The sequence below is a fragment of the Mastomys coucha genome, unplaced genomic scaffold (genome assembly GCF_008632895.1).
Source record: "Mastomys coucha isolate ucsf_1 unplaced genomic scaffold, UCSF_Mcou_1 pScaffold22, whole genome shotgun sequence".
Classification (NCBI taxonomy): Eukaryota; Metazoa; Chordata; class Mammalia; order Rodentia; family Muridae; genus Mastomys; species Mastomys coucha.
In genome coordinates this window covers 237,272,786-237,292,177 of record NW_022196905.1, presented here as the reverse complement: position 1 = coordinate 237,292,177, position 19,392 = coordinate 237,272,786, and the positions used below count along the sequence as shown (strand labels likewise).

Genomic DNA, 19,392 nt, shown 5'->3' with positions numbered 1-19,392 from the left:
TCCGTTGTATATTTTTGGCTTCTTTGTCAAAGATCAAGTGTGCGTTAAGTGTATGGTTTTATTTCTGTGTCTTCAATTCTATTCCAGATCAATGTGCTTGTCTCTGTACCAATACCATGCAGTTTTATCACTATTGTTCTGTGATATAGCTTGAGATTAGGGATGGTGATTCCCCCAAGCCATTCTTTTACTATTAAAAATTGTTTTTAATATTTTTTTGCCTTTCCAAATTATTAAGGAAAAATTAATCAAATATATCAATGTGGACTTATCTTAAGGCAATTTGGCTAGGAAAAAAAGATTTTTGTGCTTGCCTCATAAAGCCAAAGGAAAATTATATGCCATCTGTTCATAATGCAAAGGAAACTTTCTATGTGTTTTGTGAAAGAATGGGTACCAGGACCTAACTAAGTGGTGATTTCAAGGATAGTTTGTGTCTTTCAAATCACAGCAAGTTATTTGGGAAACAATTCAGCTCAGGTTCATCTTTTCTCTCATACCCTATACTCAACTTTAAGGTTTAAATATTCAACGTCTAAGGAAAAATGTGTGCTTCACTTAAATAAAAGCACATTTAATTTGGCAGTTTTAAAGCAAATCTTACTGTGGACCTTTCTGTATGTTTTATCATCTATATGAATGAACACAAATCAGTTCCAATGCAAAACAAATTCATCTATGATTTCTAATTCCTCACTATACTCATGTAACTAGTCAAAATATAAAGAGAAAAAACAAATCTGCTGATGGTAGATTTTTTTTACAGCTAATAAACTTTATTTTATTTGATAATTTACATGTACATTGAATTTTGTACTCAAATCAGGTTAAGTAGAACAAATGAATATAGTAATAAACAAAGAAATATGGACAATGTTATTAATTTTAAGTATAGCTGTTAGCCTTTAATCCACAGTAGCATTCTCTACAGTTTTATGTAGAGAAATACCATGTAAAGATAAGACAAGTCATTCAGACTTAGACTTGTTTGAAGAAAACTTTTCCATTCTATGCTCACAATCAACACAAGTGAACTCTGTATCTAAAAAGACTCACCTCCTAATGGTGCTGACGAATATCATTGCCATTTTCTTTTCTTTTTTCAAGTTTCACATCATTTAATGAAGTAATATTTTAGCCAAGATGCATTTTTTTAATCTATCTAAAAACACAAGAGATATAGCTAATGCATTTACAACTGATAGACAACTCAGATTCATTTATCTAAAATCTCTTTTATGCCACTAGTAGGCTATACTACCTTCCATGGCAACGAAAAAATGACCTCATATGGAATGTGATTTTTCTATCCAGGATATTTTGTACATTCTGTTAATGCTAAAATTGCTTTTCTTCAGGGAAAAAATGACATTGGAATTTTACTGGCTTATTGTATCCAAACTTTGATAGATTTTCATAAATTAGGTATTTTCAAAATATCAAGTTGACAACATCTGTGAAAGTCCAATACCGTCCAATCTCACAAGGGCTATTTGCTGTCCAGAGTAACCCTTGGAGAGAACATCAACACATTAACAAGATTGGTGGTAGATTTCTAATAGTGGGGCAGTTAACATTCATAACCTAATTTTGAAACTTTCACAAGAGTTCAGTAAAGACTTGGATATTGTTTGTTTCTGTTTTCTGTATGGATCTTGTATCCTGAAATTCATATTTTACACTTCTTTAAAAGTTTGAGTCATTAAAATATTCTTTCCAGATATGCTAATATTTATGAAAGCTTGGAAGTGCTTACTCAAGCGAGATGGAAAGTGACTACTATTGCGGGAGATAGTTTACCTTTTTTTCTGAGCATCAAGGGGTCTGTAAATGGGGTGTGCATGGAACACTGGTGTAAGAAAATGACAAAGGTTAATGAAGTCCATGGGAAATGTCAGCACACGTCAGCACCTGAGTCAGGGTCACTGAATGTACTGGATTATGTGACATCCATATTCATCTGTGGCTTCTGGATGGTTCACTGGTTCATAGTGTAGTTATGGCTAATATTATTTTATAATATGCTCCTTTGTTTTCCTATGTAATTATGCTCAGCTGTGTAGTGTTATATCTATGTACACCATTCTATGTTGGATAGCTTTTTAGCTATTATTTACTTACTAATTTTTTTGCATATTTACATGTTTGTGTGTATGTATTAAGAACCTATTTATATATATACATGTTGAGGTCAGAGATCGATGCTGAGTATCCTCCTCAACTTCTCTCTCTCTTTCTCCCTCTCTCTCTTTCTCTCTCTCTGTCTTTCTTTCACTTTGTTTTTCTCTGTCTGACTCTCTGTGTGTATGTGTGTCTGTCTTTCTGTGTATGCAGATACATGTGTAAACCACAGGATATGTGGATATATGAGAACTGATTCTTTGCTTCTTCTATGTAGGCTCCTGAGGTTATGTTCATGTTATATGGTTTGGTAACAAACACCCTTAGCCCTATCATGGGGACAATCCATCCTAATTTTGGAGAATCTTCAATTGAACACAGAGCTCACCAATTTGACAAAACTAGCTGGCCAAACAACTCCCAGGATAGCCTTGCCTCTTCTTTCCAATGACTGTAGTTACTGACTCATGCTACACAAGCTTTTAGCTGAAGGACCAGTCTCATGTCCTCATATTTAGACTTTAAGTATGTTATAGAATGAGTTATCTCTTCAGTCCTGGGTATCTTTGTAATTGCTTTCAAAATCATAGACTTTCATCCACCAAAGACCTTGACCATTTCTTTTTTCCCCTCACTAATGGGTATAGCAGTCAGAGATAGAAAGCTTGTCCTTGGTCTTTTAATATAACATTTTTGAGAACTATCTTTCTTACTTTCTTGAGACAAGTTTTGTTCAAAGAGGACAAAGAAATATTGAAGAAAATTTGTTGAACATGATTATACCTCCCAGATTTCAGATGAAAATCCTTGAACCAGTGACTTTATCTTATGGAATCTTCCTCACATGTATAATAGGAGGGGTCCCACATTGATTTCCTATCCTTCTCAGTAAATTAGACACAGATTTACCAAGAATGTCTGATTGCATTCATTTTATAAAAATATTTTAAACTTCAGGATAAAATAATAGGTCTTCTTTCCTTCCTTCCTTCCTCCTTTCTTCCTTCATTTCTTTTCTTTCTTTCTTTCTTTCTTTCTTTCTTTCTTTCTTTCTTTCTTTCTTTCTTTCTTTCTTTTTTTCTTCCTTAATTTTTTTTTTTGAGTTTGGGATGACATTTGAAAACAAGTGTCTAACAAGCCAAGTCTGGCAAGCTCATGCTCCCTCCAGAGGTAGTGAGAGAATCTGCTGTCTCAGTCTTTCTCTCTCCCAACTTCTGCTGCTGCAGGCATTCCTTGGCTTATAGCCAAATCATACCATCTCTGCCTCTGGCATTCAATTGTTTCTTCTGTTCCTCTCTGTCAAATTTCATTCTTCCACATTCTTGCAAAGACAGGCAGTACAGGATTTAGAGTTCACTGAGTAATCCCACATGAACTCCATACTTCAAGATTTTAAGTCAGTTACCTACAGAGAAGACTCATTTCCAAGATCACATCTGTAAATTCTGTGGATTAGGGTGTTTGCATGCTTGTTCAGAAAATCATCAAAAATAGCATTAAACTAATGTTGTACCAATCACCACAGTGAAGACATGAAAAACACAGAAACCAGCACAATAAACATAGGAAACACAATCATTTCTGGGCATTATACCACTAAAAACCATCTTAATTTTTACATGACAAAAAATTCTTTATATTAATGCTTTAGAAATAATGATTCTAGCTTTTTAAGAAAGAAAGCCTTAGATCCTGCTTATGATTCTATGGCCTACTATCTGTACATTCCCATTCCCAAATGACAACTAGCTAGATATTTATAGTCCCCTGGCGCTGGAAGAGCTGTGATGCAGAAAGAGCTTCCAGTGTGTTTTCTTATGCTTAAAAAAAAAGTGCTAATTCATTCTATGTGTAATTGTAGACAGTTGACTAAACATTACACTTGGTGTTAATCTAGGAGATTCCAAAGAGATCTCAGATGATGTTCCCTTTTGAAAGGCAGTCAGATAGCTGTTCTAGGACCAAGGATCTTGGGTTACTTAGTATTATATGTTGATGATATCTTATAATGAGTTAACATGTATCCATTGAGTTGATAGATGCCAGGTAGCAAAGTGAACAATTTAAAAGAGAATAAAAGGAAAAAACATCAAATTGTAAAACAAAAGTCTAGTTACAGATCTCTGAACACACAGCTAACTGTGGCAGATGATATGAACATACACATTGAAGGAAAATTGTAGAAAGTAGTAATTGTGAGGAGATTGGTTTCACTAAAAGTTAATTTTCATGAACTTGTTCCCATGAAACTATTCCCGTATGGACTCTCAAGTCTGAAAATACGTGTTAATTATAATAAACATTACATTTGCTTCATACCCTTATATATTAAACACTGGGCAATAATACTTTTACGTGCTGAAAATGCACAGGTTTAGCAGTTTCTATTGCTTTGTAAAGAGTTTACAAATAAGCAAATGTTATAACACAATGATAAGTTCTTTTTTTTTTTTTAAATGTGTAGCCCAGGCTGGCCTCGAACTTGTGATCCTCCTACCTCTGCCTCCTTCAGCAAATCCTACCGGCGTGTGCTACCACAACCGGCAGATAAGTTCTTAATTAAAACTCTTGTCCATACTTCTTAAACATCATGCTAACTTTCCTTTCTGTTGACCTTAAGACTATTTGCATTTCACTTGACTTGACCAAGAAAATTTGAATTACATTTGCAAGTCAAATATCTCAAAAAAGCACAATGTCTACTGATTATCTCTTCAGCTCTTTATTTTGTAATAAATGGTAGCAAAAGCCCTCTTTAACTATGGCTCCACTTTTTTTAAAGCCATACTTGCATATAAAAGACAAAAGAAGAAGTATTAACTCCTTGGTTACAAGTGAATGAGGCCTGAACCAAAGTCATATTTGGGCATTAACACTACCACATAGGAACTTTCCAGAAACCATCCAAATAATATGATCTACTGCAACATTATCTATAATTATAGAGTGTGTACAAAATATCAGCAGAGATTTTAATGGACACTTTTATTAAAAATGCAAGAGACAAATTAAATTACAGAAAACATATGTACATAATTATCTGCAAAAATTAAAAATAGTATTGAATGACTGTAGTGACTGACTCATACTACACAGGCTTTTACCTGAAGGACCAGTCTCATGTCCCCATATTTAGACTTTAAGTATGTTATAGAATGAGTTATCTCTTCAGTCCTGGGTATCTTTGTAATTGCTTTCAAAATCATAGACTTTCATCCACCAAAGACCTTGACCATTTCTTTTTTCCCCTCACTAATGGGTATAGCAGTCAGAGATAGAAAGCTTGTCCTTGGTCTTTTAATATAACATTTTTGAGAACTATCTTTCTTACTTTCTTGAGACAAGTTTTGGCTTATTTCTTTAAATCATATTTCTTTCTTTTTTCTTCTTTATCCTGGAATGTATATTTTATTCCAACAGTGTCATTATCTGCCCTCACAACTGTATAAACATACTTCAGAGTGATGCTTCAATTGAGAGAAAATTATTTCTTAGAAACAAGAAGGCCAAATGAGAGATGGTGGTGAGGAAGGTTCCATCCCGGGGTTCTTCTCTTGGGAAGTAGTGGGTAACACCTAGATGCCCCCATGAGAGTTGCTTTGTCTGGATACAGAATACCAGCTCTTCAGGTCCACTTTTTCCTAATTTTCCAATCTAGATGATTAGGTTTTCAAGACCCTAGAGGGTTAGGCGCATCCTGTCCCACTGAGACCAGAGCAGGTAGTCCACTGCTATATATAAGTGTTGGGGAAATTGGACCAGCTAATATCCACTTTGACAGAGTAAAAGAGAATGCCATGGGACAGCTATTTTATAGGATGGCTTTTCTTGTAATTATGCCGTTTCTTCACTGAACCTTCCTGCTTGCACCTATGCATTTTCAATATATTTTTCACATTCTATGATATGAAGCTTTCTCAGAAAAAATATTTGTAAACAATCAGTCTCTGAAATTTCCATATACAACCACTAGCTATATATGTTTTCCGAAGACAAATGAATGTGAATATAACTCATGGTTACTTAGTCATTTATTTATCTTAAACACATTTGCTGAACACTCATTATGCATTTAAATTTGTTATTTGTTGCTCAGAAGTTTCAGTTTATTCTCATATCTCCAATGTCTATCAAATCTCCATTACTATATCATTTCTTATCATAGTGTACCTATGAAAATGTAAACTTTTTTTTGAAGATCCAGCAACTGAATTTTAAAGACAGTTGGAGAAAATTATTCAAAAAGAAATAACATTTAAATGTGGACAAAAGATAAAACATAAATTATCCACAATTCAAACAATGGAAAGGAGAGTTAGAGAAAGTATCTGTCAAAATAATAATCTAAAATTTCTGATAAAGGAATAAAATTGGGTCAGAGCATAGCATGACAACTGAAGTATAGAAAAGAATGGAAGATCACACATGGCACAAAGAGAGGAAACTAGGCAAGGCCTAGTGCATATAGTAATATTCGAGAATCATACTAGGATTAGTTTGCCCTTTTTTACATATCTTAGAGAGAAGTATTAATCTTTTACTTTGAAATCTCTGTATCAATATGATCAAATAGAGTTTGAATTTTACCTCCATACTTTGAGTTGCAGTCTATGAAATTTTCTTTCTTGAATATTCACTTATACAAATGTACATAAATGCTTATGTGAATATATTCATGTATCATGTTTTCAAAATCTCTAACAAAATTTTCCTTGACTAGTTGGATATTGAATTCTGTACTATTTAACTTCCACACATTTTAAAATATATGTTATCAAAAAAAAAAAAAACCTTAGTTATTTTCTCTCACTGGTTTCTGATTTTATTTGGTGGAAAACATAATTTGAAGGGCTTAAATTACCTTTGCTGCATCTTTCCTTTACTCTTACATTTACTTTGTGAGTTATACATTTTTCAGTGTTGAATGTTTACAGTGTACTTGAGTGAAATTTTATTCTTCAATTGTTAAGTGGAAGATCTCTGGGCTTCTGGTGGGAAACGTTTGAGATTTTATTATTGCTCAACTTTTCTACTGAACTTTGTATGTTATTGAAAGTGGAATATATTTTTGTAGTTATTTTTCATGTGATATATTCCACAACACATTAAATTTATATTATTAGATATAATTGCTTTCAAAACTACACACTTTTACTGTCTTTTAAAATTACATGATCATCTTCACAGATATTATTTGTTTTTAACATGCAAGTGAATTTCAATTTGCAATTGTTTGCTTTTAGTATGTGACAAGTTCCTACGTAAATACTGATAATAAATTCAGATTTTTGATATGTGATAAGAGCTCAATATCTATCTCCTTATTTATCTATCTGTCTGTCTATCTATCTATCTATCTATCTATCTATCTATCTATCTATCTATCTATATCTTTCTATCCATACATCTATATACCTCTTTTTCTCTCTCTCTGTCTCTCTCTCTCTCTGTCTCTGTCTCTCTCTGTCTCTCTCTGTCTCTCCCTCTCTCTCTCTCTCCCTCTCTCTCTCTCTCTGTCTCTCTCTCTCTCTCTCTCTCTCTCACACACACACACACACACACACACACACACACACACACAAGATTTTGAAGATAGCTTTGCTGGATTACTAGATAAAATTATTGTTTGGGAGATTTAAAAATCCATTATTTGTATGAAAATTCCACTGTTAATTGTCCAACCATTTCCTTGTATGTCATGTGAGCTTCCCATTGGTTTTAAAGTTTTCCTATTTTTTTCAGTGTTTTGATATTTACTTCTTCATTTATTTTTAAATACATATTTCTTCTTTCACATTTTTTTTTCTGAAACATCCCCTAGGACTTCCAATGTTTATATTTTTTGTGGACATCAACAGGAGTTTCTTCTGCTTCCATATTGCATAGAATGCTCTGAAGAAATAAGCCTGCATATTTTGAAAACTAAATAGAAACAATTTTAAATTATTAAAAAATAAAAGCAATTGACAAATTACTTACATTTTATTTAACAGTAAGTTTACTGAAAATGTAACTTCACAATCTAAATCTATGCATATTTACTTTAGCAATACTGAGTATATAGTAATAATAAAACAAAGAAATGATGGGATGGTACTTGAAATTAAAATACTTTGCTCATATATAATATAATAATAAAATAAGTCAAGATTTTTGGAAAGTCAATATTATTAAGGCTCTCCAAATTCTTTTATATTATATAAAATATATTGTAGTTTTCATAAATTTTACCAAAGTTATTAAAAGAACTCTCATGGAGGCTGGCATTCTACATTCTATGTTTGTCAGAGAACAGCAAATAGACAATAATAGTGCACAGAAGCACGTGGTTGAAGAAAAAGCTCTGAGAGAGATCAAAGCTTTTTATGACACTTTTACGCTTAGAAAGGATGCCAGTGATGGAAGATTGAAAAAAAAAATAAGTTGATTGAAATACAATAAAATGCAGATCCCTGAGGAATAGGAGTCCATGTTCTTGTTTTGTGAGAGACTATTCAGGATCATTGGGCAAAGGAGAGCTTAGATTGTAATTAACATGGAGGAAATTAATTATCATTGGGAACAAGCCAATACAGTATGATAGTGTAAGCTAGAAGATTAACACTACCCAATATATCCTTTAATTTTAAAATGTACATATCTTTAATATATCCATCATGAGAGAGAACTGTAGGGTTAGAGCTAAAATTTTAATGAAATAAAAACAACATACATTTGTAAGAAAATAAAATTACAAGAAATTTTGAAATGTGTATTTTTGATTATTTACTGTGCATTGACTGGGTACATTATCTTTAAGTGCATGAAACTACTCTTTTATAGATTTAATATAGTCTATAATGATAATTTCATTTAGTTAACTGAATATAAACTTAGTTAAATAAATAATACATGCAAATAAATTTTATTTTGAAAAGGAGTTAATTGATGTTCCCTGGGGCTGAGAGGTAAGAACAAAGTAGAATGACTGAAGTACTTCTTTTACAGAATAATTTCATGCATGTGGAAAAAGCAACACAAATATCGAATCAATAATTAGTACAGAAATGCAAGTAAGAGTGTAGTATTAGAGTCTCCAGTGTTCTAGAGAACTACCAATTTGTCCTGTAACAAGTAACAATCCTGCTGCAATTTCTAAATTATCACTGTAGGTTACTTAAACAGAGAATATACACCATACATTTTCATATAAACAATGTCAGTCAGCAAAAGAAAAAGACTCATTACAGTTTTATTAATACTGTATTATGAAAAAATGTTTGTGTATTATGTTTTGAACTAAAGAATACAAAGCAACCTAACCAATATTCCCTGTGTTAATTAAATGTATGCATATTTGTCATGACTTTCTGAAGATATAACACAGCCATGGATTCTGTATCTATGTTGAGTAGATGTTGCTCTGATTTTAGCTAACTGGTATTTCCTTCTAGGTCATGGAAAAATGTTACTGAATCATTTTGTATATTGCTGCTTAACTCTATTAGAAAACCTTATTTTTGCTGTGAAAATTGCTAAATAATGAGGCACAACAAAAATAAATTCTGAAAAAAAAATTAAATCAGAGTGCCTTTTCTTTTTTGACTACTCACTATTAAAGCAATATAAGCCTGTTTATATCTTAAACAATGTAAATTGCATGTAATTATGCATCTATTTTGGAGAATGATTTCTATTTTCTTCAGAATTCTAATAGAGGTTATTATATGGCAGTATTCAACATAATAAGCCATTTGAGTAGAATATTTGTCCATTTATTTGAATGTTTTAGAAATCAGTAGGACACTGATGACCAGAAATTAAACAGCTTTAAAATTATAGATGATATCATTTAGTGACGATAATGACTTAACCTAGTATTCTGATGTCTGTGAGTCTGTCAACATTGTATTTTTTTTCCAATTGAAATAATCACATTTTTCAAATAATATCACCCAGTAAGTACTTTTTTTGGCATGAAATATTATTTTGAGATAATCAGGGTTCCCATTTTTGTATTTATGTATCTTTTATTGATTAAAATTAAAGGAGAGATTAAAATATGCATAATGTGACTGTCATTCTCCTGGGCATGATAAATGACTAAAGTGCTTATTAGTAGCTTGAAATAATAAAACTATAGTGCCAGTGTGGGACCAGTCACTAGTCATGGACTAATTTTACTTCAGACTGAAATCACAGCATCACATATTACTTAAGTGTCCATAGATATGGCTTTGCATACTCAATAATAACATCTGTATAACTAGTGCAAAATATAATTCATTCTTCTAATCTCATTTTCTTGCCCATATAAAAATTATACATAAAGGAGTCCATAGACATTTAAAATTTATGATCTATCTCTTTGAATTGACAGCAATTTGTTTTCTGTTGTCTCAAGATAAATGCTTCACGAAATTCTGACTTTTTTTTCAGGCAACATAGCAGTCAATAAACAGCTTTTAATATTCATGTTTTCATCTAGTCTGTCTTTTGATACAGAGCATCTCAAATGTCTACCATATAGATATTGTCTATATGGTAATGTTCTCTCTAGTTAGCTCCTGTGACTTCATTATAAACTTTCACATGGATTTATGGGAGACTACGATGCATTCTGAAAAGACCCTTGAAAATTATTTTTATAAAATCTGTTTTGCATTTACAATGAAATATAAGACCTCAAAATTTTATTACCTTCTCCCTTTCATGCAACCTCTTTTGCTTTGGTTATTTTGGCTTCTGTCAATTGATAAATTTGGAAGAGGAAGCAAAGGATATGTAATTATCTTTTTGTATTTGGAAGGAGTTTAAGGTTCACATGGATGTGTGGACCATAAGAACAAGTATTATTTGGCATTTTGGAATGATGCAAATAACTGTCATTTTCAATTTCCCTAGATAATTCCCTGAGCATTCTGGCAAAACATAATGGATTCAACCGCCAGAAGCAAGAAGTCTACCTTCTGCCTATAGTGATCAGTGACAGCGGGAACCCTCCTCTGAGTAGCACCAGTACCCTGACCATCCGAGTCTGTGGCTGTAGCAATGATGGCGTGGTCCAGTCATGCAATGTTGAAGCTTATGTCCTTCCTATTGGACTCAGTATGGGGGCCTTAATTGCTATATTAGCATGCATCATTTTGCTGCTCGGTGAGTAACACCAGCTTCATAGCCTACTGCCATAAGTGACTATAAATAAGAATAGTAAAATCTAATCTGGAATGATGTAATCAACATTAAGATAAAATAAGAAAAAGTTGTGCAAACTCTGTCCAGGGTGAGAGGATTTCAGGTGTCTTTATCAAACCCATCACCAGGGAGAAAATAAACAAAGTGAGAGGCCAAAAATGACAAGGAGGTAGGGAATGAGACTCTACATTCATCCCAACACCTACTATAAAAGACAGCCTCCAAATCACATCTTGCAAACAAATGTAGTACGAGAGGTAAATTTTCTGTCTTCAATTGCCATTGACTATAAATAACGTGTGGACTGGTTCCTTGTATCATCAAATCTCGAGTTTAGTGAGCTATAAAGAGAGTAAGTAAGCATATAAACATATGCTCTCCTCTAAGTCATCTTATAGATACTTTAGTTGATACTAAAGTAAAACTACAATAAAGAATCCAAATTAAGAGTTAATTTTCTATCTAAAACGCTCATTGTAAAAACAAGACTAAGCCTCAACTTAGCAAAAGCATCCCTGAAGTTCAGCACTTGGGAGAAAGAGAAGGATCTGGGGTTCCAGACTATCTGGGGTCACATGGTAAGTGGCCCAAATACATACAAGCAGTGATTTTACTTCCTAGAAAATATCAAAGAGAGCATTTGTGTCTTAGTCTTATCTTTCTCTTGGAAATTAAAATGTTTTAACAGTGATATCCATTCATGAGTCCTTTGAGTGGTAAACTTCTTGGATAGCAGTCCTTTCTCTTGCTCTAAGTTGGAGAAATCTTTCTAGATAGAGAAGTTCCAGATGCCATTCAATATGAGAGTTTAATTGTGTAGCAATTTATATAGTGTATGAAGGTAATCTATCTCTTAACTTGAGAATATCTTATTATATCATATGCTTTTAGAGCTTAGTAAGTGAATACTTACAAGCATTCATCATGCCCTGGGTTTAGTTGCTGCTATCAGCAGCAGCACCATCACAAAAAAGATTCTTCAAGTACCATACTCACTAGATGGAAGTAACATAGATAGAAACCAAGGAAACTGAATAGTTCACACAATGAACTTAATGTGCTAATCATGCTGTGGGTGCTATTTTCTCTTTTGTAGGGCCCACCTTAGAGCTGATTCCAGTTTATGTCCATTTTACATCACAGCAACAAATGTTTATTAAATGAAAATAATTTTGAGTGATCTGTACAAAAATTTAGTTTTTAATCATTCAGATCACTGTTTAAGCTAATTTGCTATTAAAGAGTTCAAAGTCTGGGTGTCATCATGACTGAACACTCTAAAGCAGTAGTTCTTTACCCGTGGGTAGTAACACCTTCAGGATTTGAAGAGCTCTTTCACTGAGGACTCCTAAAACTATTGGAAAGAACAGGTATATATATGTACATTATGATTCACAATAATATCAGAATCATATTTATAAGTAGCAATGGAAATGCTTTTATGGTTGGGGAGTCACCATAACACAAGGAGCTGTATACATGAGGGGTCAGCTATCCTAGTGTTGGACATACCCAGTCACCACCTTTTTAGCACAAAATCGATTATCAGAGAGGGGCAAGGTGGTAGGCTGCAAAGTCAGCAACAATCCCAAGCAAACACAAGCAAGAGCAAAAGAGGGTGTTTCTGCAGGAGTGGGTTTCTAAGGGGTAAAATGAGGAGTCCATGCTAGGGTGAGTAGGTAAATCCTGATTGAATATGCTAGGCAAATAATGATTTTAAAAACAATTGGACCTCAGTGTTTTGTCTCAGGAGCATGTCAGTGGGCAAATAGTAGAATAGAACTTGTGGGCTAGTTTATTGAATGTAAAAGATTTTTAGCAAGGAAGATGGAAAGGGATTAAAGGGCGAAACCTGTCTACACTGTTTGTTTGCCACGCTGGGTCTGTGTTTGTTAGAGCCTCTTCAGTATTAAAGCGTTAAAGCAGTAAGAAGGTTGAGAACCACTGCTCTAAAGCACCACCCTCCAAGGGGCAAGATTGCAGAAGTCCTAAATATATTCTTTTAAAAATTCTCCTCTCCCCTGTCGTCTCTTCTGCTTTGATCATGGCATGATATGCTTGTTGACTGATTACGATCTGGTCTTTTTCTTGCAGTCATTGTGGTTCTGTTTGTTACTCTGAGGCGGCATAAAAATGAACCACTAATTATCAAAGATGATGAAGACGTGCGAGAAAACATCATTCGCTACGACGACGAAGGAGGAGGGGAGGAGGACACAGAGGCTTTTGACATTGCAACTTTGCAAAACCCAGATGGAATTAATGGATTTTTACCCCGTAAGGATATTAAACCAGATTTGCAGTTTATGCCAAGGCAAGGGCTTGCTCCAGTTCCAAATGGTGTTGATGTCGATGAATTTATAAATGTAAGGCTGCATGAGGCAGATAATGACCCCACGGCCCCACCATATGACTCCATACAGATTTATGGCTATGAAGGCCGAGGGTCTGTGGCTGGCTCCCTCAGCTCCTTGGAGTCCACCACATCAGACTCAGACCAGAATTTTGACTACCTCAGTGACTGGGGTCCCCGCTTTAAGAGACTGGGCGAACTCTACTCTGTTGGTGAAAGTGACAAAGAAACTTGACAGTGGATTATATAAATAATCAATGGAACTGAGCATTCTGTAATATTCTAGGGTCACTCCCCTTAGATGCAACAAATGTGGCTATTTGTTTTAGAGGCAAGTTTAGCACCAATCATCTATAAACTCAACCACATTTTAATGTTGAACCAAAAAAAATAATAAAAATAAAAAGTATATGTTAGGAGGTGATAAATCTTGTGGAGTGTGAATTAAGTATGTGGAGTGTCTAGAAGTCTTTGAATATTTGATATTTACATGACGGCCACAGTCAGAGATTGGGATCCTAGCTAATCCTTAGAGAGTTGTTTAAGAGGAGAAAAACAAAAAACAAAAACAAAATTAAAAGGTGCTTTATTAGGAAAAAAATGGACTTGCAAGGACTCTGCTGCTGATACGTGTCTTCTGTAAGGATTCTTATGAGTGCAAATGGTTTTATTTCCCTTCACCAATAAGGATCCCGTCACAAATGATAAAGCAATACTTTGGTCTGCTGTACATTATGACTTTATGGAGTTTTGGGGAGGCCTCCTAGATTATATGGTACGGTGACCATACGTTGTACATAATTGTTGGCCCCACTCAAGAGAGACTGAATAGCATCTTTAAATATTGTGTCGAGCCTTAAAATATTCACATGTTCGTAATCCATTCCAGGGTGGGGATTGCCAACTCAAAGGTGGGAGGAGAGAAATGCCATTCAAACAGGCTGTGTCTAGAAGCAGGATTCTTCGTTCCCTCCACTTCATCTTCTTCCACAAGGACACAGAGATAAACTGTATTCCACAGTGGACCACATCAGAGACAGATGGTTTTATTGCTAGCGTGTGAATTTATTTGTTTAATCCTCAAAATAAATATTTTATTGATGTCCAATAATGCTTTTATTTATTAAGGTTGGTAATCTATAGATTAAGGGATTATATGGGGAAAACTAAATTATATCCATTAATAATCCTTTAGATTGTTTTATATTAATATCTATACAATGAATGTTTAATACATGTACATTTTGATGAGATAAGTATGGCAGGCAATATTATCAAGGGGAGAGGTAATAGTCTCTTTAGAGTAGAAAGTGTAATTGTGACTGGTGATTACAGGAACAGCATTTCCCAGAGAAACTTTTGGACTATTTTCTATTTTCTTCATAATCCTAGTATTTGGTGTTTTTACTACAAGCACAAACATCTGGAAGTATATTGATTCCTGTGAATATTTAAACTCTAGACTTTTAGATACTTACATAATGCCCCACCCAATAAACATGCTTCAAGTTTTCCTCTCCCAAATAATTTAGAGCAGAAACTAATTTGTACATAATTTTACTGCTTATGTTTTTTACACTTCTGTCCCTGGTTATGGTGATGCGCAGAACGTCTTAGACTTCAGAAGCAGAACAGCCCTAGAAGATGTGAGCATATTTAATTTGTAATGCAAACCTGCCATGTAGGAGTAGACAATGTATGATAAAACTCAAGTATTACATGCAGATCATTTTACTTTTCTACTTTGCTTTAATGCAATATTGTTTATTTACTCCATGTGTTGTATTCAGAGAAACTCCTGTATTGTTTCCTACTTTGTGAAATATATTTTTATAAATACCTTTGTTGTCATCATTTTTTCCAGCTATATGAAGATTTCTGAGCAGAACTATTGACTCTAAGATTCTAAACTGTGCAATCAAATCACACTGTGGGTCACTTTTAGTTATTAGCATCTTTACTATAATAAAGAACCAGAGAACAGAAGTGGGTTGCTATTGATCCCATACTAAGAAAACATCAGACACATAAAAGTAAATAACTTACCTAAAAGACAGTCAAGTGTATTTTGGGGGTCCCTAAATGCAGAGGATTGGGTGGAGGTAACAAAAGAGAGGATAAAAAATCAAGAGTGCAATTCTGCATAGGAAAAGGCTATAGGTGAGATTACATTCCAAAATGTCACAAAATAAAGGAATTTGAATATTTGGAGATAGAACCTAAACTACACTGTGGACATGAAAACCATTCTTTTTTAGATCCTTAGAGAATCCATTAGAAATAAGACCTATGGGCTCTTGTCACCCGCTACTTCAGTCCCTATCTTGGTGATATCTAAGGAAAGCATGAATTTGGGTTGGAGAAGGAAGGCAACAGTTTCTGGAAGCTGTATTCATCATACCAGAATCAAAATGACTAAATATTCAAATAAAAATTTAATAGCTATTCAGTGGCTTACCACCTCCTCATTGTTCACTATTGCCCAATCATAATCCTACATTTATGTGTCTCTCAGTGGCTACTGAACACTTTTCATGAAGTCAAAGGGAGAGTCCATAGTGACTTTTATATTCATCAGATTAGTAGACATCACAAAAGGTATTACTATAACTTATAGTAACAATAAAGACCCAAATCCTAACTTTCTTGCACATTATAAACCAAGGTGGACTTTTTTTTTATTTTCCATTTGCACTTCAAACTTGTCTCTGTTTACTTTAAAGGAAAGTCGTGTATAAGACATTTGTAACAGATATACCACACTATTCTTTTTATAGGATTATAAAATCAACATCTTCATTGTTGATCAATAGAATAATATTCATATGATAGATCATGGGAAAGAAGCAATTTAGGACCAGTTTTCTAATCAACCTTAAATTTTACTTTGTTCAGAAAGACATCATGGATACATGAGCCCCATTAACAACATTTCTTTCCACTACTATCCACATATTTTGTGCACCAAAGCCGATCTGAAGTTTTGATATGCTGGATAAAGTGGTGCTACGTGTAATTATGTAGGGATAATATGTTCTTGCTATGTGAAATGCATTTTAGGCTACCCTGAGTTTAATTTTATTCAAGAAAGCCCATACCCAAAATATTAGACTATCCCATTTACTTTACCAACAAACTTACTAGAACTCCCACATTCAGAATAGGACTATAGAGATCCAAATTGTTTTACTTTTGAGATTTAATCACTCCTCCCTTAACCATCTTCAAGCAATGCATTTTAACTTTGTTAAAGTTTTTTGTTTATGCAATTATTTTGCTCTTGCAATATTGACAAATCAGATGAATCTTCATATACACACAAGTGGTTACTTATCAAATATAATATTGCTACGTGCTACAGTCATTATTGTGGCTGTGATCTTTGTGTGTCCAAAGGACAAGTCTCTTTTAATGTTTGCCAAGAATTCTGTGCCAAATGACAGAAGAAATAGTTTGTCTCCTTCTGCTTTCTTTACTGTAAGGTTCTTTTTTTGAGAATTTGAGGCATCTATGCATAAGTGGAGGCCACTTGGAATCAAATCAGCCTCTAACATCTGTATTATTTGATCAACCATTTTTAATATACACATAAACATGTCACCTAATATTAGTAAACCACTTTAATAAAATTCTCACTATGAGTGCAGTCAAGGTATATTTTAAATGGTTTATGATAAAATGATTGAATTATATTCATGTGGTGCCTTTTCCACCCCAAATTTGTGCTGTCTATGACACAAACTTTACAGCAAAACTGTTTTGTACCAAAAAAATAAAAAATGAGTAAGTGTGTATGTGCATATATAACTTAAAAGAAAACTTGGATGCATCAGTATACCCAGTGAGACAAGAATCCTCAGAAAGAGACAAATGTGTCTGAGAGCTTGCTTAATCATATGCTTAAAGTAAGACAAGTCTCTGCATGAGGCATAGAAATCTCCCAGGAGCAGCCGGCTCCACACTGAGAATCCACAGAGGGCTGAGCTATCTGTATTTTAGAGAAGGAAAGTGGGTGCTGAGAGCTAAGTAGCCAATTACTTTTTATAGCCACATAAGGACTGGAGGCAAGTAGTCCTTTGCAACATGTTGTATTATGCGATCGTTGGCTTTGCAGGGAATCTCACGAATGTATAACCTTCTGATTGCCTTTTTGATTGAAAGTTCCATCTGAGATCAAGGCAGTGCAACCAGTAATAAGATTTCAAAAAATCCCATCACTGGCACTGTTGGAAAGGTTGAGCGTGCCTGAAATCCCATCACTGTCAGTCAAAGAGATAAGGTAACAGTGGGCATCACTATAAAAGCTGCATGAATGCACAATTTAAACATGAACATCAACACGAAAAAGAATGCACATGCATTCACATGACTGTCCATATATACACATATGCCCATGTAGACACATATGTATACAAATGCATACAAATACACCTGCATACACACATACACTTAAGTTACTTTGGATAACTTATACTAATATGTTCTCATTTCAATAATAAATTTTCATATCATAGTCTCATATATGACAAAAATACTTGAAATAATGGTTATTTGTTTCTCTGACTCTAACTTTGAAGTCAAAAGCAATCTGTCTAGTGGTAAAGGTTTTAAATGTGAGTTTTGGTTCCTGAACATAATAACAACTTATAAAGCCTGAGCTTAAAATTAAATGCATCTCACCAAGAAGCTGGATTTAGATGCTTTTGTATCATTGTATTTTTGTGGAGATGATAATTGTAGAATATATTTTGTAGGAAATAATTTTCTCTATGTTTACATTTCGTTATCCAACACAGTTTTCTTTGCTAAACAAACTCCTTTTCTTTGTTGCTCAGATGACCAAGAAGTGAATAAAATGTTTACTATCATTGCTGTTCTTGTTTATGATAATTATGATGTCTTCATTGTCTATCATTAAAGGATATATTTATTTTAATCATTTTCTGTGTAGTTTGACACACAGTTATTGATCAGAATCCTGAATATTTGCAGTAACCCAGTACCATTATCTTGGATGTACTTACAAAATACCAGAGCACATGGAATTAGAATCTCTACTGTTTCTATAAGAAATGTATCTACTAGATTTACTGAACCTCTACCTGAGTTGAAATTAAGCTACATTGGATTTTTTTAAAATTGTGATGGTTTCTTCAACGTTTTTCACTGTGTGCAAAGTGAGGTTAATTGAGCATATTTAAACTAATCAATGGAACATTATTTGTCTGTCTTTAAACAGTATTCAGATCTTGGTTGACTGAAGGCTATCTGAGCAGAGTTCCTAACTTCCCTTAAATAGTCCTAGCTCTAAGTAAATGATGAGCTTTCAAATGGTAAGATTGAGAAAGTAAATTCCCTACTGCTCTACAAAAGGAAACTATTCAGAATGGTGAAACAAGAAGATGCCATGAAAACTTTGCTTTTTAAAGGTGGAAATTAAACAATGAGTAGCAAGAAGCCATAGTTTTTTTTCCATCATATCAGAGAATAAATTAATTTTAAAAAGCACCTAAAAGTATCAATAATAAATTTGAACACTCAAGGATTAATCTTAAATTTCAAAGAACACCCTTAAGATGCCTAAATTATGGCATGCATTGTGAGCTACATTAAAAAAAAATGGTTTTCAGAAATTTATTCAGGGTTTGCCACCATTGATTTAGAGATCTGATGAGAAAGATTAAACTGAACTCTAGTTTTCTGGCTCATTTCTGGCATTGGGAAATTACCAGTGCTTAGTATAT

At 33.7% G+C, this 19,392-nt stretch overlaps 1 protein-coding gene across 6 annotated transcripts in view; it reads left to right on the top strand.

Annotated features, from left to right (window-relative positions):
• The window catches only part of Cdh8 (cadherin 8), a 377,695-nt gene that overhangs the window by 357,638 nt on the left and 665 nt on the right, over positions 1 to 19,392 (top strand). For 3 of the 6 annotated variants that reach the window (XM_031341023.1, XM_031341026.1, XM_031341027.1), the window contains exons 12-13: positions 11,005 to 11,256; positions 13,390 to 18,538. In XM_031341023.1, coding sequence (XP_031196883.1) covers positions 11,005 to 11,256; positions 13,390 to 13,883 — 746 coding nt within the window. In that variant the 3' untranslated portion in view covers positions 13,884 to 18,538. Of the gene's footprint in view, positions 1 to 11,004; positions 11,257 to 13,389; positions 18,539 to 19,392 lie in introns of those variants that run through there. The other 3 variants (XM_031341028.1, XM_031341029.1, XM_031341024.1) reach the window with 3 other exon arrangements.